Source organism: Mastigoproctus giganteus, chromosome 11 (assembly GCF_048544385.1).
Source record: "Mastigoproctus giganteus isolate SK-2022 chromosome 11, ASM4854438v1, whole genome shotgun sequence".
In the NCBI taxonomy this organism is placed as follows: Eukaryota; Metazoa; Arthropoda; class Arachnida; order Uropygi; family Thelyphonidae; genus Mastigoproctus; species Mastigoproctus giganteus.
In genome coordinates this window covers 18,482,448-18,503,649 of record NC_143585.1, presented here as the reverse complement: position 1 = coordinate 18,503,649, position 21,202 = coordinate 18,482,448, and the positions used below count along the sequence as shown (strand labels likewise).

Below are 21,202 nucleotides of genomic sequence, written 5' to 3'. Positions count from 1 at the left end.
CTTCTTTTGAACCTCCCTCAAGGAAGGAGCGCCTCTTGATGGTGGCCTTCTATTGGGTTATCAATCTTCAAATCAGCAAATTTAGAACTCATGTCCTGTATTCCTTTATCAATTAAGAAAATCAAACAGAAATATTTTATAACGTCCTTAAACTGCTCTGTTTCTAACCCTGGACTGCTCGGAATAATCATTAATCACGGCCCTTTACCTCCTAACCCGAAACCATCCTGTGATCAATCTAAAGAACTTATCTGTGATCCCAACATATTCCAATTTATGTGGAAGTCTCGTATGGGACTGCGTCATATGCGCTTGTTAAAATCAAAATAAATCAATGTAAAATTTATTTTCTGCAGCCATTAGTGGCATTATCATAATAGTATATCAGATTAGTTAAACAAAATGTTTCCTTTACAAAATCGTATTTCTCCTTGAGAACACCATTGTTATCTAGATATTCCTCAGTTGCGCTCTTATTAAAATAGCCTACTAAGTTAAGTATGATTTACCTTTAACAAAGCCACGTTGTATGTCTTTCAGAATTCCATATCTATCTAAATGTCCCTGGATTACACTCTTAATCATTGCCTCTAAGATTTTTCCTACCATTGAAGTCAGACAACTGGTCTCTTGTTACCAATTTTACTCTTAGAACTGCTTTTATGTATTGGTGATATATTGTCACTTCTGCACTCCAAAGGAATCTCCCCCGTGTCCAAAGATGCCTTCATAACTAACCTCAATGATTCAATACACTCCCTCAAAACTACAGGGTATGTGCAAAAACTCGGAAGCCTTGCTTGCCTCAATGCTCAAAAGTTTTTACAATGAGAAATTTGCATAAATTGCGCAAATTTCTGATTAGAGAAATGTATATAAATTGAGTGTATTCTGAGGTCGATTTGCTGATTTCTGAACGAAAAACACGAATTTCCCGGAGAAAATACCATGCTGTGGTATTTTCATATACTCAGCTACGTTGTGAAAAAGGCCCATAAAAATTTCTAGCGTTCTTGATGGGATTCGAACTCAAATCTTTTCAACCTGGTATGTGGAGGACGTCAATTATACGAACAGTGCTACCCAAAAGGGCAAAAAGGTTGGATAGTTAATCTATACAATGCCTGATTTGGTCAAATGTCTTCAGAATAAGTGTGGACTGTGTAGGAACATTGTCTTGCAAGAAGAACCAATAGTCTTTCTCTCGAAATTCTGGCCTGACTTGGGAAATGCGCTTCAATAGTCTTTGAAGCACCTGCATTGACTATCTTCCCGTCTGGTAAAAATTCCTTGCGAATACGGGGAGATGCATGTAAAAAAAAAACATGATAGGTATTATCTTGATCCTGGACTTCAGTAAACGAAACATTTTTGGCCTTGGTGATGATTTTGAAGTCCACTGCATGTTGCTTTTGCTCATCGGCGAAACATCTCCGTATTCATGTTTAACTCTAGGCCATTCTGAGGGTCAAACGACGATCTCTTGCCACGATTTTCTGAACTTTTGCAACTCTGTCTTCATTTCAAGAGGTTGACAGATGCCCATTTTCTTGGACAATCGCGAACATCCTCAGGTCCACCTTTGAACAGCTTATACGGCTCAAACACACTTAACGTTTCATGACCATGAATATGTTTTCAGCATTTCATATGTTCCTGTTGCTGATTTTCCCTGTTTAAAGAAAAAAAATTGATATTCGTTAGTTGCTCCATTGCAAAATCATGACACTGAACGTTAACCCTACTAACGAAACTGGTTGTTACTTGCAATCTCTCTGCTTACTAGAGAATCTCTGTACTACCATCTATTGGAAGAAGTTTGAACTACAACATACCACTTCTGTTTATTTTCAAACTTATCGAACACGACCTCAACAGCACCAGTCTGGGAACTTTATTGTCACGCCTCGTATACTGTACGAGGAGTCATTTCTATTTCAAAGCAAATGCAAATCATTAAAAACTCATCAGTGCATCTTGACTTTCCGCAATGCAGTGTAAACTGCGAGCAACAAATTGATCTTTTTCTAATTTTTGCAGCAGCTACCAGAAATAATTTCAAATACCCCGAGAGTATTAGAGAAGGAATTTTTCCCGTCTTTAGGGATTTAATGAAGGGATTATGTGATTCCGCGTGGAAGTTTGAATGTTTTATTTATTTGTAGCACATAATGGAATGCGGAGACGAAAAATTCCACGCAAATATCCTTTGCTAAGACGGAGAATGATTGTGAGAAATGGTGGTTGTAATGTCTGGATTTGCATCAAGTACATCCCACTAAATTGATTTTTTTCCCGCTTATTTTCAAGCTGTCTAATTAATGTTCTTAAATCCTCGGCAGGTATGCCATTAGCGAAGTTTCTCAAGAGAATTCCGTGGTTTCAGAACTGACAGTATCCAAGGCAACGAGAGAGGATTCGTCACTGTTTACATGCGAAGCCAAGAACGACTATGGCAGTGATGAATCCAGCATCCAGTTAATTGTCCAAGGTGAGCTGTGACCGGGCATTGCACAAATTACTTTTTTAGTCTTAAATTTATGTTTTTATTTCTGTTTTTCTAACTCCCGACAATCACAAAAAGTAATTTTATCGTACACATTTTAATTTTTATTTCATTTCTTAATTTAATGATTACAAATTTCATATTTAAACACCTTATTAGAATTATTTTATTTTATCTTTTCAGAGATACCGGAAGCGCCGTCTAACGTCACCATTACAAATTACACAAGTCGAACTTGCAGCATTCAGTGGGAAATAGCGTTTAATGGGAACAGTCCAATTACCAGAAATATAATTCAATATAAAACAGCAACAGGTGAATTGAAAATACTACAGTATTATGATTTTAATGTAATCATTTTTATTTAATTTCATCTTTTCTTTCATTCCGCGTTAATAGAGTTAATGTTGCGCGCAAAGTCCACACCCATGATCTGATTATATAAATCAGATCATTGGTGTGATCTGATTTAAGTTATGAAAGCTTAATTGGAAGGGATATGCGAGTCATGTGAGGTTGCATTTGGCTTTTTAGGGTTCCCTCAGAAACCCAAATAAGACACTCAATGTCTAACAGATTATAATCACAGTCCTTGCCAAACGGGGTGGAAAAGGCCCTGACTCAAATCTGGTCAAGGATCCAAGAAAATTAGTTCTATAAAATGGAGAAGAAAACCTGCAGCTTCAGTTTTTATGAACTTTAGATATTATTTTCAATTTTTTCAGAAAACTGGGACAGTCCTACATCGCAGTTAATTGTTCCAGGTCAAGATACGACAGCAGTTCTAAGAGGTCTACATCCAGTTACTTTGTACAACGTCCGTGTTACAACAGAAAATGTGATTGGTCGAAGTGACCCTAGTGAAGTTGTGAAAGTCATAACAGAAGAAGAAGGTCAGAAAATATTTTCAAATAAAATTATCGCTGATTTTATTTTAAATTTATCTTTTTATGGATAAACTTCCACCTCTTTGCACTATTTTTCACTTTTTCACTAGATGGCAGCATAAGCACCTGCTATAAAATCCAATGGTTAGCAGCGTTAAATATTTAGAAATCGTTTTGAAGAAATATATATATGGCGTATAAACCACTCGCGAATTGGCAACGAAAATGATTCCTCTGAATGTTGCAATGGAGGAAGATATCTTTCTATGATTCTCTGCGGTATATTATCCGCAATAGCCTGGCTACCCAAACTATCATTTCATCCTGTCTAAATAACTGTTTGAGCCGTAGTTGGTGAGTGATCGCTGCAAGTGGCACAGAAGGCATATTCTCCTCTTCCACGAGTGATCAATTGTGGTGAAATGTTAGCTGCCTCCACGGATTTAAAATTCTTGGCTCAGTTCTACCATCGAGATGTTACAACACACAAGATTTATGTGTCCAACCATTCCCTTCAAACAGCTCGTCTAAGGCGCCATAGAGGAATGGACGCACACAGACACAAGCGAGGAAGAAATAAGAACTTTTATTCTTTTGTTGAAAAGCCCACAAGACAGGATGAGCAATTTATATTCGGTTAGATTTATAGATTTTCTTTTTTTCCATTTTGGAAAATAATTTGTGGTCCTAAATCACTTTAGACGTTGGGATAATTGAATTTCGAAACCCGAGGTGATAAACACCATCATCGATTTGTCATTTATCGCTTTTAAAACTTTGAAATGGCTTTTCTAAAGTTATTGTCAACAAAAAAAAGGTGAAATATAACGCCAGAATATTTCTTAAGCCATTTTAAATTTAAACTTAATGCGATAAATTCATTTAATAAGTAATAAAAATTTTAGAATAGTTTGTAGCTGTATGATTTTATTTTAAAAATAATTGTAGTAATTATTAAATATTTATGAATATGAACTTTCAATGGGTGCTGCCATCTAGTAACTATTGGTTATACTAATTTTTATGTGATTTTTTTTTTTTTTTTTTTTTTACATTTATAAAATTGAATATTTCTTAAGCCATTTTATATTTTAACTTAATGCGATAAGTTCATTTAATAAGTGATAAAAATTTTAGAATAGTTTGTAGCTGTATAATTTTATTTTAAAAAGTGATTTTAATAATTATTAAATATTTATGAACTTATATATGAGCTTCCAATAGGCGCTGCCATCTAGTGACCATTAGTTATACTAATTTTTATGTGATTTTTTATTTTTACTTTTTACATTTATCAAATCGAATATTTCTTAAGCCATTTTATATTTTAACTTAATGTGATAAGTTCATTTAATAAGTAATAAAAATTTTAGAATAGTTTGTAGCTGTATAATTTTATTTTAAAAAGTAATTTTAATAATTATAAAATATTTATGAACTCATATATCAACTTACAATAGGTGCTGCCATCTAGTGACTATTAGTTATACTACGTTTTATGTGAATTTTTAATTTTTATTTTTTACATCTATCAAATCGACAATTTTTGATGAGCGTATATGTTTTCTTGAATTTAATTTGGAATTTTAAACTTCGTTTCATCGAACTATCGCGATTTTAATTACTTAAATATGTACGTGATAATGAGTTGCATACCTGCACAAAAATTCTGGAAGTGACCTCTCAGTTGTCTATGACCTTGTAGAAACTGCTCATTACTATTCTAAATATGCTCCTTCGGTGTTTCCTCTCCTGGCTTGGAATGTTAAAAGCATATTTCCCTCCATGAACTTTAAAAACAGATGTGGAGATACATCAGTTAAGCAATTTGCTTATTTAATTAAGAAAACTGGCCTTTACTGCGACTTATATTAATGCAGCTTTGCGTGCTAACTAAGGCGTGTGAATAATTTCTCAGTAATTCAATTTTTCTGATGAAAACGAATATAAAGGCTGAACTTGTGGCGCCATCTACTGGAAGATAATGATATAAATAATCTATATCACATTATTTTATATACTGTACTAAGTGGTCTTTCTTTATTTTATTTATTTTCAGCATTACTTTATTTTCAACCCAAAAATATAGGTGCATATAAAGAGCGTTAAAAAGACACTAATAAAAATGCTGTACTCATAGAGAGTAAAAACCTAAATTTTGTTTTTCCAAGGCAATGGACTACATATTGGAAAACTCCAGAATAATTCATTTTGTTAGGTATCGGTTACTCTGTAAGAGGGCGCTGTCGTCGCTATTAAGTTTAAAATCATAAAACACTTTTAACAGTAGATATAAATTTTAGAGAAACTGGATTTTCTTATATCAAATGCCATACAGGCGTAACTTGAAATGGCGGATGACATTCCATGGTTCCATTCCACAAATAGTACGCTAGCTACTTTCTCAACGAGTTGCCCAGGTATTGCACTATTTCAGATAAATTTATAATAAGTTTCTAATGTATTCATAATGCTCTATAGTGTAATGTATATATATTTTTATGAGATTAACCCCAGGCACCAGATTTATTAGAACCTGTGATACTTTAGTACCTGAGCATGCGATGAAAGTTGAAAGAAGACACTTGTTGGCATTAAAATTGGTTCTGTGAGTTTGAAGTTGGACAATAAAAGGATGCTTACTGTTGCGTACGTGCTCAGACTGGTTTTAAACAGATTTCTCTAGATACTTCCATGGGCACTGTTCTCCTGAACAATGCCCTTGGAATTGTTCAGGAGGGTTATAATAGAGGGGGTTAACATTATATTAATTTACTATATTTTTTCTATTTCAGTCCCGGCTGGACCTCCTACAGAAGTTAGCGTCATGTCGACTGGAGCACAGAGTCTAAAAGTTTCTTGGAAGGTAAATCTGTTCAATATTCTGTTTTAATTAGTCCATTAATTGTAGACATTTTTGAAAGATGAGAATGACACATGCTAAGGTGTTAATACCTGGTACCGATTGCTTGAAATGATTATCTTAATCTTCTTTTGTCAGAAAGATAATTTAAAAAGGTATTTTTCGTTTGATGCTACTCAACTATATCCCTCATGCGAAATGATGTAATTTTTTATTAATCTTAGACAGTAAATCAAAGGCTTCAATAGATTACTAGTATTATATGAATTACAAGATAAATTTAATAGATGGTTGTTGATCTTTCAGCCTCCCAAAAAGGATTTGCAACATGGAAAAATTCGAGGATATTACGTGGGCTACAAAGTAAGCGAATCCTCAGAGTCTTACCAATACAAACACGTAGATGCTGATATCGACGATAAATATGGATCCCTATCCACTCATCTAACGAACTTGAAGCAGCTTACAAAATACAGTATCGTAGTACAAGCTTACAACAAAGCCGGACCAGGACCGAGATCTGATGAAATTGTTGGCTACACTTTAGAAACGGGTGAGTCAATTATTTCCTTTTATTATAAACATCGACTCGAAATTATTGGATCTTATCATATGGCAGTATTTTTAATAGATAATTCTTTTCATTAACAGCGCCACCTACCTCCCCCGTATTATTAGCAACTGGCACAACTACCTCAAGTGTACAGTTGAGGTGGCAGAGGGATACTAAAGACAAATCGGCAGTTCAAGGTAGGTAAGATAAAAATGTATAATATAGTCAAAAGTTAGGATATAATAATTTATATTAAAGGTATGATTTAATCAATGGACGATGACACAAATTTTTATTTTGCCTGGTAGGTGACGCGCCCAAGATAGAGTTAACAACGAACATGTAAAATAAATTTTATTCTGGAAATGATAAAATATATTTACTTTTATTTTTATTCCCAAACAGAATACGTGTTGCATTTTAAGGTGGAAGGAGGAGACTGGCTTCAAAAGAAACTTGGCGCAGACAGTGACCAGTATACGCTAGAAGATCTTCGATGTGGTACAAGATATCGACTCTACCTGACAGCATCGAATAGTGTTGGGACAGGAGAACCCAGCAACCATGTCACTGTACAGACGAAAGGAGCAGGTGAGCTCAACTACAATGACTTGTTGTAGAAGATAATGTATGCATTAGGAAGATGCTTGCTGATAGGAGATTGTGTGATGTTCATGGACTTGAATTCCATGAGCTGATATTTTGAAATATTTCTGAAGATAAATCCTTTTTATATCTGTACCGGTGTGTGCAAATAGTTTTTAATTGTTTTAACGCTTAATCAGATGGGTGTTTCGTTCAGGGTGGCTTACGCAATCTATCTATTTTCAGCTCCTCTATCTCCCCAAAAAGATCACTTCCTCACAATCAACGACACATTTATTGTCCTTCACTTGGATACGTGGCAAAATGGAGGGTGCCCAGTTCGGCATTACAGCATCCAGTACCGAGCGAAGTACCAGAGGCAGTGGGTGGTTGTCAATAACCACTTGGAGTCAACTCACGATAAGTTCCACATCCGTCACCTGTCGCCTGGAAGAGAGTATGTGGTGATGATCACAGCGCACAGCGAAGCCGGTGCAACTCAGGCTGAGTACGACTTTCAGACGATACTGTCTCCAACTGTTGGTAAATGAAACTTTATTTTCACAGAAATTAAACCGTTCAATGTTTTAATTTTGGTAAACATTTTATTAATAATAATAGTGTGGCGAGAGTATTAATAAATAGCCATTGTAACCAATGGCTATTTATTAATACTTATTCCACACTGTATATGCTTAATCTAAGCGATCTATTTCAAATAAATACTTAGTCTGTTCGTGATAATAACATATTACATGTCAATTGGTTTGAATCGAAATCATTTTTTCCTACATAAATCTTTAAAAAGTTGAAAGCATGTTATTAATGAAATTCAATTTTGAACAGACTAAGTGTAGGGAACTTGCTTCGGGACCAAATGGTAGTCCAGCCTTCTGTCTTTGGCAAAAACTATTAGTGAACTTCGTTCCATCAATATTTCCACCCCTCTTACAATCTACAGGTTCTGTTGCATCCTCAGATAGATAAAGGCAACGTTGGAGACTTATTAACATAATACATTTTCCTCCAATTCTTGTATTCATGATCTTGGTAAAACCATCCCAGCACATTCCACATAATACCACCCTTCGTCTTCTAACAGAAAGATGTTAGAATTCTGAACAATCTTGATACAAAGAAATCTGTCAGTCCTGATAGCACCCTTACACCTTTCTGAAAATCTGCGCTCTGAGCTTGCTCATGTTCTCTGTCATCTTTTTATACTTTCTCATTTCACTGGTGTTTTTACTTCAGCAGGAAAATTTTCCCATATGCACCTAGTTACTAAAATGCACGAAAAATTCTCCCTTACAATTATCGCCCAATTGCACTTGCCACTACTCTTTCTAAAGTAATATAGAAATCCATCAACCTCCAAATCTTAAGCTATTTATTAACCTTCGATCCAATTAATGATCACCAGTATGAATTCCGACAGGAATCCATACTGGTGATCGAAGGGGATCTATCCACTGGTGATTTATTGGCTTATGTTAATCTCTACTCAACTCGGGACAAATTTGGTTTCACCAAATTTTTGCATTGAATTTTTTCAGAGATGAGTAGCAAACTTCCTTCTTAAAGATTGTCGACTGTTTATTTCCAATTCGATTTGTGCCTTCTTCTACCTTCTTAACTTATATTGGAGTTCCCTAAATTTCAGCTATTTTACCCATACGACCTTTTCCCACTGACAGGAGAGCCCATCCATTCTTTTACCAACGATAAAATAAAATTGGGTTTCTCATGCTGAATGATGGAGTGCACGTTGCACTCCATCATTCAGCATGAGAAACCCTATTCTGCACAAACAATTGTTGAATATCCACCACCACCAAATCGATCAATTCTGATCTGCAGGTGATGAATTTCAAGAGGGCGAAGAAAGTTTGGTTAACTTTGATCTTTAAACACCAATACTGTCTTATTTCTCAAAGTAAAGTGGTTTCCTGTCTTTATGCTCATCTTTAATCACACTCGGATTTCTAGACAAGATCATACGTCGATTGGGGATTGCTGTGACTTCAAATCACTCTTGCAACAAGCACGTCACAAATATTGCCTCCTCTGCATCTAAAAACTGTGTTTTCTTTTTAGTTTTCGGCGTTACTTTTCTTCTGGACATCTACTCACTCTGTACAGATCTGAAATCCACAATGCGTTATAGATTCTAATATCTTCCATGTTTGGGGCCACCATAGAAAAATTTTAGGGCAGCATGTTTTTTGCCGTAATACTGAATTTTTAACACTGGCCTTGTGGTACGTGGTTCTTGAAAAATACAATGAATTTTTTTGTCTGTAAGAGCGAAGTCGTTTTTTCTTTATTGTTTCCAATTGCATCCTGGCGACTTCACTTAAACTGTATCTAAATAAAATCCCGACATTGTTTCATGGTTCCTGACTCCTCTTATACATTTTTTTCCCATATTGTAATATAAAATATTACGTAAGAACCTTTCAACTGTAGCATATCTTCAGTTACAGAAACGACACAGTTCTTCATGAACTGGGTTGTATTCACGTAAACTCAAACCATTTCCAACCAGAATATTATAATGAATGAATGCCAAAAATAAACAATTTCAAAGAACCATGAGGATCAGGAAACAACATTTCTTCTTAAAAATTTCCAATAAATCGTTGTATTCAATTCTGGCAAGATCCAGAGAGGATAAATATCAATATGTCGTGCTCTTTCCTTCCATCTTACTTTCTCTAACTCTGAAATTTCCTTTCTACTCCTCTCCACTCTTTCTCCTACCTTTTAATTTTTTGTATCCTTTTATTTTCTCTGATCTCTCTCTCACTTGTTTTCAATTATCCTATTTCGTTCCCATTATTCTCTCTCTCTGTTTTTATTACAAAGATTTCTTTGTTCAGGAAGCTTGTCAATCTGGGAGCAATTTATTGTTAATGTAAACTGTTTAACAGTTTACTACATAAACTGTTAAATATATTCATCTGAAGAGCGAATATTACCTAAAAGAGGTACTTATGATACGTATTATCAGAATACTCTTTGCAACTTCTTATTGCATATATAGTGAGTAGCCACTTTATTAGGTACACCTACTTAATAGCTAGAATTTCCCACTTTATGGACTCAACAAGATATCGAAGCGTGCTACGGGAGTGCGTGCTATTCCACGTCGATTCGAATTATTCCCACAGTTGTTGCAAATTAGATGAATGCGGACTTCTATTTCGAAGTGCATATCACACCTCACAGCAACTAATTTTCATGTTTCTAGAACGAGTTTTGTACAATTCTGTCCATATGACATGAAAATGTTGATGCCCTGATACCAAGGTTCCCATGTATATCAAGACATCGTGCCTCGCACCATTATATCGACATCAGCAGCCTGCATTGTTGATACCAGACAGGATGGACCCACGTACTCGTGGAAGTTTCATGCTCAAAAAAGGGCAAATCGGGTCATCATTATCATTAACCACTTTCAATCCATTTCAGACTTCTCCAGCAACTTTCCAGTTCCTTTTGCTTTGTGCAATGGTGTAAATATACCTAATAAAATGGTTACTCAGTGTATAATCTAATAGTAAATACCACATCGCTCCCCAGTTCATTAACTACCCTAAAATACGTTTCCTTCTGTTCCTGTTTAGCACTACCCACAGAACCAGCTCAAATACAGAAAGGATCTGCTGTGCCATTTCACAAGAACTTCAAGCTCCTTATTCCCATCATTATATCGGTGGTGGTCATCCTCATGGTGCTCATAGTTGTTGGAGTGTGCTTGAAGCGCCACCTGCACGACGGTGGAGTAAGCCACGGAGGTAAGATTTGAAATATTGTTTCGATTTCGATGTCTGAAGTGCCCAAAAAGCAAGCGAGTCTGCACAACATCGTCTTGTTGTTGAAGGAAACAATTTCTTTTCAGGCCCGCTCAGGAAACAAGATGACAATCTGGTTATGAGTGAGTTTATCCAGAAATCCAGCGGGAAACAGGAAACCGAGGGTAGAAGTTCTTACTATTCCTCTCCTACAAGAAAACCCATTCCAGTGTCGTGCTCAGGAAGGCAGAGTAAGTGTGCATGGTTAGTATTTCTTTACCCCGGTTGATTGAAAAACCCGCGAATAATCTCCTGTCTCGATGTTATTAATTTTAAAATTAAACCAAAAATGTAATTCTCTTTATCTCCACCAGATGGCAGCACTAACGAAGTAGACCAATTCTCTCTGACTGTTGTATGCAATACGTTGTTCCATTTCGTTTTAAAAGTAATTATTAATCTTTAACCTTCTTATTAGGAAATTTATTTCTAACGTTGTGCAGTTTCCAGGGCGGACAACCACGAGTATGCCGAACCGTATGCCGCAGTACCTCCACCAAGAAGGGTCAGCAATGAAGGAGATGGAAGAGGGCCTTTGCTGGTACAAAGGGTAATGTGTGAAAGTCTTTTTTTTTTTTTTTTTTTCTTTTGAAACTAGCGCACATCTCCCGCCATATATTGACAATAATTATCTCTATAATTTAAATTTAATTTCCCGTATGAAATGGATAAAAAAATAAGGAGTAATTTATAATATAATTATTGATGGTTCTGTATTTATTTTTCATTTGATAATCAGGAATAAATACAGGGCCTCTTTCTAATCTGTAAAGTATTCCTGGTTTTCTGTTCCCAAATATTTTTTCATTTCTTTTTAGCCATCCCCTTCTATTTATTTTAAAACCATGCGTAGTTTTCTGAAACAATATCTATATAATTAGGGATAACCCAACTTTTTTTTTTATTCTAAACGAATAAAAAATATAATTTAATAAAATGTCCCACAAAGAGTAATTTCCGAGAAACTAAGTGTATGAGAATTATTTCTTTGGATCTTCCCGCTTAACCCATATTGGGGACCACTTTTATACAATTATATATTTAACTCTGAGTTTGCTTTAAGGAGAGTTGATCCTATGTCTTATTTTTTAGCCAGCAAGTGATGGATTCGGAACAATTCATCGAAATTCTGGTAGGCCAAGTTCCAGATCTTCAACTTGTGTACAAGGTTAGTGAAATTGAACTATTAAATTATAGAATTTAAACTTCAAGTCTTCATGCACTGCCATGACAGTAATTGTCTGTTTAATTTTCGAGAAAGGACTAACATTTTAGTAATGTCCAACTATGATGGAATCAGTGTAACTGTACAGTGTTTTAGCAAGTCTAAATCAAAGAGTTTATTTCATATAGATCCAATGTATAGATCCCTGTAGAGCCACTTTTTTTCCAGCAATACAACCCCATATGTCTTGGCACGGACTACACAAGATGTTGCAGGTCGTCTTGTAGTAGGAGTGCTACCATATGTTGCACAACGTGTCTAGTAATGCATGCTTGTACATTGTTAGCTGGATGATCAGGAGGTTCCAAACATGCTCAATTAGTTGAGCGGCTATGGCAGGACAGAATATTCATGTTCCTGAAACCTACTGGACCTTTCTTGTTGCTAGATGGCCAAGTTCTCTGGATTCACCATCATTATTAAGGAGTATAATTTTCGACCACGACAGAAAGGTAAGCGTTCAACAAACTTTGAATTACTGGTGAGGAGAGCATCCAGGAAAACAGACTACAGCCTCCAGTGTGCCGAACACCAACAGTGAATCTAGGTGCCATGGGCTCATGTTGCTTTCTGCAAATGCAGATACGTCCATCAGTGTGATAGTCTTGGAAATGGAATTCATTAGGGGACAGATTCCAACATATTAATGGTGTAATCTTTGTGCTGACCTGTCTATGCAAAGCGCACTTTCTGGTGTCTCGAAGTATCCGTGGGCACCCATGACGACGTCTACTGCCAGAGCCTAAATGAGTTATTGTACAGCGCATAGTCAGAGTGATTATTGGTCTTATTGTTCCTACATTGTACTGGGTTGCTTCAAGGGTTCTGTCCTCCGTCGTTGATGTGTTACGAGAGGAGTCACACAACGGTTATCAGAGCCATCAAAACAATTGTCTGTCCCTAGTGTATCCTTTGGCTGGTTTTTGACAGTTGTTCAGCCAGTCATGGTAGACTCATGTTAGGCACCAAAGAAGAGCAGGCCACAATCAGAACACAGAAGAGTATCGCTTAATCGTGTTGGCTGTTGTTGGGACAGTTTACTTTACTTTTGTAAATAAGGAGGTTTCAGGGGTCCCCCAACTCCGCGATGTATTTTTTGAGACGCTGTACAATCATTGTAAAGACCATATAGTCTGTACTTTTTTGTCTGTGTAGTGATGTGTTATGGTTGTTTGTTGTTCATCTTGTCTCTTAGCCTTGGGTCCTTGAAAAACCAAGGTTCCCCGTTGCCAGTCCATGACCAGGAGGAGATAGGCCAGGAAGGGGCTCCTAAAAATAAAAGTTTTTATTTGAAGAGAGCGCGGTGGTGAGAGTTTAAATTATGGGATGAAGGCAAAGGACATGGATGACAAGAAGGCTTTCCGCCAAAATTTGGAAGGGGAAGAGGGGCATATGTGGGGGAATTCCCCCTCCATTGGGGGACTCTTAACAGCAGCAAAAACATTTAATGGAGCTGGGGCCACCAGGCGAAGTGTTTAAGGTGGTAGGTGGGTGGGAAATGCACTGGGTGTTTGGGGAGTTTAAAGTCATAGAGTCAGGGCGCTCGATGCGGGCAAGGTAGTTGGTATGAGGGCAAAGAATCGCATACTAGCCACACCAGTTGTAGCCAGTGTCAGCATCCAATGCCATGCCACCCAGAAGGGGATGACAGCAAGGGTAGTTTGAGAACATCCAGATTCCGTTACCACCAAATTTTGTGGTCGATTTGCGCCATGTATTTATATGCTTGTCGATGAATAAAATAAGAACGCGATATTGTATGAAGAAATTATTTATTAAATAACCAATTTAGGTTTGCTATGATAATATTTATTATCAGGAATGCATCACGCTGTGTCCACGAATTGTCTTATCGATAAAAAGCACTGCTCGAAACGGAGAAGAATATTGCAATGAGAACCAAACTAACTTTTAATTGCTTGAATCTAGTACGTAAGAAATTTTATATTTAGATCCGTACTTAGTTGATGGTGTTTCGTTCCAGGTATAGATATACGATATGCACACCAGATCACGCCACTCGACAAATGTGACTACAGCAGCGGATCCAGCCATTCGGAAGGAAGTGGGGACAAGACCAGCAGCCAGTCTAGTGGCTGTCGACGGCCGTACAGATGAAACCTATTCAATTCACTTATTGGTTTCAGAATCAATGTGTGTTGTACACTTCCAGTGAAGAACTTCTCCTAAAAGTGGTGCAAAGCGAGGGCGGATTGGAAGAGAGTCTGACTGGACATTTTTCCATTTTACGTACTGATTTCAATTTTCGGCGCATCTTCGAATACTGTGATAATTTGTGAAATAAATAAAAGGCTTCTTTACAACAAAAGTGAAAGTGCAGTTCTTGTGGAAGTAGGACATTACATAATTGAGTACATAGATCATACGTTTCGTGGGTGTTTTCGCTGCTGCTTCTTCAGAGAAAAAGTTTAATAATATCGAGTAAAAATAGGTTAATTTTGTAATTACAACGTTCTGAGACCTGTATATATTCTGATGAATAATGAGATTACAACATTTAAATATACAAAAATATATTTATTTCCAAAATAGTTTTGAATTTGATTATCTTAAAATTTCTATGGCAGTAAATATATATGTTTAAACATTAAGGACGGATATCTTCAACATGGTGTAAAACATTAATTTATCTGAATGCTTGCAACTCTTCTTCCATTGTCAATGAGCTTTTAAGAGTTGCAGGACATTCAAAGTTCTCCGCAGCGCTCTCTAACTTGTTTCCGCATAGATTTCGGACAGTAAACCGACAAAGATGAAGAAGCGAAGGTGGTGATGACAATCGCCTCAGCAGCCACTTCTTCAGACGGGTATCAGCAACCTGGGAAAGGAGACGCTCATCTTTCAACCACAACTCTTTCTGCAATTCTATCCCAGCTTCCACGAGCAACTTTACTCCTTTTCGCTTTCCTTGTTTTGCTAGATAGAACAGTGGCGAAGATTCGGATTTTCCACAGTTCCTCAAGTTGCAGTTTGCTTTCACAAGTTTCGCTACCACGAGCTGGAGACCAAACATCGATGCCAAAATTAACGAATTCAGATCGACGCCAAAAGATGCATTGACATCAGCTCCAGCAGCTATTAGGAGGTCTATGATAGTCATTTGGTTTATAAATTCGGCGGTGTCACTCTCTGCTCTGAAGGCAGCGGTGATGGCGTAATAAAGAACCGTCGCGTCCTGATTACAACGACGATCGACCTACAAAAATAAACAGAATTATCTTGAATGATCTAAAGTCATAGGTGATTGATTTCAATGAGTATTTAAATCTTTCTAATAAATAATTAGTACAATCAGCATATCAAAACTTACCTCGGCTCCTTCTTTTAACAAACTCAATACCAAGCTTGGATTAGCAGAGAGTGCGGATGCCATTAATGGAGTAGTACCTTCCATGCTGGCCAGATTAACATCGGCGCCGTTTTGAATTAGGTAATTGGCTAAAGTCTCATTCGAATCCAAACAGGCCAAAAATAGTGCTGTACGATCTGCTTTGTTCATAGCATTCACATCAACTCCTGCTTCTACCAGCAACTTTACTATTTCTGAAATAATGAAAAATAAAGGGATGATTGTTCAGGAGATTTAATAAATAAAAAAATATATATATTATTATTTAGGATTTTCTTTAAAGATAACCCTTGAGCTGTAACTCTTAAAATAAACAAATCTTCTCTGGGAGAAACGCATAATATCAAAGAGTTCGCAAAATAAAGAGATAATACAAGAACATCGCCGTATTTAGCAATCACGAAAGCGTGAAACAAGTTCAACTCAAACTTGATTCTTCAAATTCAAACTGTCAATTATATTCAAAATTCCTTTAAGAAAATGTACTTACCAAAATTGCAGGATACATTTCGAAACGCCTCGTGTAAAACAGTATTATATGATGTCTTTGTTATCAATGTGGCATCAGCACCATTATTCAACAGGAGTTTGACTATTTCGGCCTCTCCGAGTCTTGCTGCGCAATGCAAAGCTGTGTAACCTTTTCTGTCTTGGACATTAACTTCGCATCCCCTGCTCAATACAGCTTCAACTGAAAAACGAATAATGTATTGCTTTAATTTCAGATCCAAGTATTCGATGGAAAATAATTGTATTTTGAATTAAATAAACCAAACTTACCAAGTTGGAAGTTCTTCTTTTTCACAACAATCAGCAGAATAGGGACATCTTTTACCATGATATTTGGATCCACTCCTTTCTTCAAGAGCCTATTCACTTGAGCAACGTTGTTCCAAAGAATTGCTCTTACAAATTGTCTTTGGCAGATGCTAAGGTGGATCTTCTGTGTTTTATCCTGCAAAATAAAATGTAGAAATTTTATGAAGAAATAAGATTTAAAATATAAACGTTTGTTGGTGTTTGCGTCTTGGACTCTGTTACCACAAAATTAAGAATCCATCTGATCGGAAAAATCAAAGACCTCTACGATCCTTGTGATCAGAGAGATTTTTTTCTGTGGGGTTCCTCAATATTCTTCGTGGAAAAGGGCTTCTCGGGTTTTATCAGTCTGTGAAAACCATTTTTGCTGACCCACAAACTAAATAAGAAATTTAGAATATGGTTTAATGATGTTTGTGTGTGTTCAGCGCCAAGGCAGATAAGGACAAACGGCCTTAATTATATAGAACGGATAAATCGTATAATTATAGGTTATAAGTCCATAACTACTATTCACTGTGCTAGAGCAATTTAATGTTGATGAAACAGAAATTAATGGGATGCTTATAGGTAAAAGAATTTCCCCTCGGAGTAAAAAAAAAATTAATTTTATATTACATATCCCTTAAAATGTTTGCATTCTTTCTATAATTACTATTATAGAATTACCTTAGAAGCTTATCTTATAAAAATAAGAATTATTTATCCGGTAATGAAGTTGACTTGACTTATAGCTATTTCGTAACAATATGTAATATATTATTTCTTAATATAACTTCAGATCAAATTATAAAAAAATAATGAAATATTTTCGATTATCAATATTGTTTGCGGTCTTTTTACAATATTCCTCAATCTTATCTGTATTGAATATTAACCAATTTAAAATGTTTTTTTTTGGCCAGATAATGTGCAGTTATCTGGAAAAGGTCTTAGTACTTTTAGTGCGTTAGTTACTTACGTACAGAAAATATTACTTATATTACGATTGACTTATGGATGTAAAAGTGAGTTTTAAGTTTAACACTAAATTAAAAAGTGTTAATTAACATGATAAGGAACTGAACATGGAAACTAATGCACGTTGGTATTTAACTTTTAAAGGATAATATAAATATTATTAAAATGTGATGTTTATAATATTATAAATAGCATATTTTATACGAACTGTTTTTCGCTTATTCGTTTAGAAGAAATATCTTTATTAATAGCTAAGAATGCAGCAGACTAATGGAATCTATGGACCTTTAGGTCCAGAACTTTGTTAATTAATCTTAAATTTTGGTAAATATTTAAATAAATTAAGAATAAACGATATTAAAAAAAACTGTTAAAGCAAAGTTTTAATTATTTAATAACTTTAAAAGTGATATTTTAATTACTGGAAAACTTTCTAAGCTATGTTTAATTATTTGTTTAATATTCGAAACAGGTATTCTCCTCAAATAGCTTTTAAAAAATTGCAATCATTATTTAGCTTAATTAAATAATACATACCTTTGTGTTCATCTTGAGTCTTCAATAAAAATCACAAATTTCTTAAAAACAAAATGCTCAACTTAACGAAAGAAGTCTTTGGAAGAGTGAATTCAACCTTACTTTTATAATTGTACAAAAATAATCTTGTTCACAGGAGAATATCCGGTTTATAGCCTAAACAATAATCTTGTTCACAGGAGAATATCCGGTTCATAGCCTAAGATCTCAGTGTCATTAGATCATGCCACTGAGATTTACCCTTATGATGTCATACATGTCAGAAGTGTCAGTTTGAATGAATTATTGATCACGCCCTCCGTTCAAGACCAATGAACTATAACTATTATGAACACTTTAGTTCGAAATTATTTTAATTTAATTCTTGCCTGAAGTAGTTACCCGAACTTTTGTTATTCGATATACTTCAGCTCTAACTAAGATAATGCGAAAACATCTATAAAATGCAAGTGTACATTTAGAGGGATATACTGTATCTCAGCTACCGCCTGAATATGTCCTAACTTGTTATAATTTAAGAGTAATAATTTAGAGTAATAAACACGTAGCAGAAATTGTATTCATTCATTCATTAAGAAATTAATTTAAAAATTTAATGTTTTGTTAAACATTAAAGGTTGATTTATAATTTGTTTATAATTTGCTTGCGAATTACTTATTAAAAAATTTAATAAAACGAAACTTGTCTAAACATGTCAATCAAATACGTGTAGTATATGGTATAGTACCGGATACAAAACAACCCAGAATTATCGTAAATGAAGTGTAGACGTGGAACATGTAGAGGTGATGGAGATTCGTCGATAATTTAAAGAACATTTGGTTGTACAGAGAGGTGAAAATTCCACTGTATAAAGCAGCTGTGTGGATTTTCATTGAGGAAAAGCTCTGCTAATTTTCTCCATGTTAACCAACCAATGCGCTGAAATATTATTACATTTATAGCTTATTTTTGAAATGAATTTGTTTAATAAAGCTGTCATTTGGAATCGAACAAAATGTGGACTTTAAGCGGTCTGCAGTAAGACGTTTCACAAATTTTAAACGAACTCTGCTTTTTTGATTAAATTAATATTGATATTTACAGCTGTTTGTAAAAAGATGCTTAAGGTGTTGGAGTTGCTCACTGTGAGCATTACTTGTACATTCAGCCAGTTTTTGTGTGTTGTTACTCTCCAGTCGTCTATCCTTCGATGATGAAGCTGAGGTCCTTCTCCCAGGTTATGGACAGATCCTTATGCAAAATTACCTTGTAGATTTGGGCCAATTGGATATCATGAATATCATTTTGTACACGCATCTTCGAGAAAAATGTGAGTTGTACTGATTTTCTTTATTTAGGTGGAGTCCAATGAAATGTGTATAATTATTTATGTCAATCATTATTTTATGCATCTGAATTTTGACCTTTTGTATGGAGTTAGGAGTTTTTGAATAAGGAGCTTAAGGTCGTTAGCATACATCAAAAAAAAAAATAAGATTTGCAGACAAGAACGGTTCAAGTGCTTCTGCAAACAGTGTTGAAGACAAAACTCCACCCTGCAATACTCCTCTAGTTCCTTGAAAAGTTAGCTGCACGCCGTTGTGGTAAACCAGCACTACGGTGTTGGTTCAGATTCCAGCCAAGACCTAAAGGAGCTTCTAGTAATACTGGAATGAAATTGTAGTATGTTCAGGGGAGAGTGTAATGAGAGGTTATCCTATGCAGTCTTTATGTCGAGGATGCTGACATCCAATTGACTTTTACTGTGGAATGCCTTTGGTATTTCAAAGAGAGTTTGGTGCAAGTTAGTGATGGTAGACTGCTAACTGATGACACTGTGGAGATATTAACGTCTATGGCTGAAACAGTGATCAACTAGTCTTGCATGGATGGCTTTTTGGAAAACTCACAAGCGTGCACCCAGTGAACATTGTTCTGTAGCTCTTCACACCTTTTGGGGATTTGGATTTTGGAAATGGTTTGACGTTGTAGCATTTCCAGATTAAAGGCGTGGAGCCAGTTTTAGAATTTCATGAGATATATATAGTGAAGGATATCAATAATGAGATATTACAAAGTTTCAGTATGGAACACGGAAATCTCTCCATTATTCCTGCAATATACTTCCATGTTTCTCATAATGAATTTACATATTTTCACACGCACAGGAACGGAAATGGCTTTACAAAACTAGTTATACACTTAATTGCCGTAATTATCAGAAGATATGATACCTCCGAAAACAATTAATATAAGTGGGTGTACAAGTTCTTTAACTAGGAAAGGACAAAATTCCATTTACAGCCCGGATTATATATATGCTAAGTAGTTGATAGCACTGGAGTCTGGTTCTAAAAAGGGCTAATATAGATCGTATTCTAATGGCTTCTATGAAAGAAAAGAAAGATTTGTATGGAGTACTCGCCATCAGATTTCCTGATATTCACCATTGCCACTTGTACACCTCCTCCGATTTAAACTCCCCTTGATTAACTCCTATTGTGCTCTCATGGCTTAGGGATTAATCTAGTGTTTGAAGTCCTGTTCAGCCTCTGGCTATTACAATGAATTTTATTTAACCCGTTTACCTATTAACACAATTAAATTATCCATATTCCTATATTTATTAATAGAACTGAGTGAATAGAATTAAGGCTATCTTCTGGCAATCTTAATTCCATTCACTCAACTCTTCCCTCAGATATCATGTATTTAATTTAAGACAGCTCTTCCTGCAGATCAAGAATGAATTTCTTCTCTGAAGTCATGTTGTAATTTTATCTGTACCTGGATTAAGATTCGACTTGATATAAATCTCGATTGAAACAGATTGAAAATGTATAATGAAAGCAATGACTGTAAAATTGTGCTGAGTTCAATCTTTAAACGTTTCCTCTTCGTAAATATGACTTGGTTCCAGCTGCATAAAATATTATTGAAGATATCATTGATTCTTGATGTAAACTCTAAAGCCATCACGCGCTTTATAAGTATTCACTCTAATATTTCTCATTTCCAATGTATGGAGGTTCAGAACTTTTTAATACAGAGTAA

General features: G+C 35.5%; 1 protein-coding gene across 1 annotated transcript in view; it reads left to right on the top strand.

Annotated features, from left to right (window-relative positions):
* The window catches only part of LOC150077754 (cell adhesion molecule Dscam1-like), a 156,892-nt gene extending 142,148 nt beyond the window's left edge, over window positions 1-14,744 (top strand). Inside the window, exons 14-26 of the mRNA XM_090385434.1 lie at window positions 2,343-2,491; window positions 2,690-2,821; window positions 3,232-3,399; window positions 6,189-6,259; window positions 6,563-6,809; window positions 6,908-7,006; window positions 7,215-7,400; window positions 7,641-7,937; window positions 11,027-11,197; window positions 11,302-11,445; window positions 11,698-11,804; window positions 12,347-12,422; window positions 14,464-14,744. Coding sequence (XP_090241560.1) covers window positions 2,343-2,491; window positions 2,690-2,821; window positions 3,232-3,399; window positions 6,189-6,259; window positions 6,563-6,809; window positions 6,908-7,006; window positions 7,215-7,400; window positions 7,641-7,937; window positions 11,027-11,197; window positions 11,302-11,445; window positions 11,698-11,804; window positions 12,347-12,422; window positions 14,464-14,597 — 1,981 coding nt within the window. The 3' untranslated portion in view covers window positions 14,598-14,744. The remainder of the gene's footprint in view (window positions 1-2,342; window positions 2,492-2,689; window positions 2,822-3,231; window positions 3,400-6,188; window positions 6,260-6,562; window positions 6,810-6,907; window positions 7,007-7,214; window positions 7,401-7,640; window positions 7,938-11,026; window positions 11,198-11,301; window positions 11,446-11,697; window positions 11,805-12,346; window positions 12,423-14,463) is intronic.
* Window positions 14,745-21,202: the final 6,458 nt, after the last annotated feature.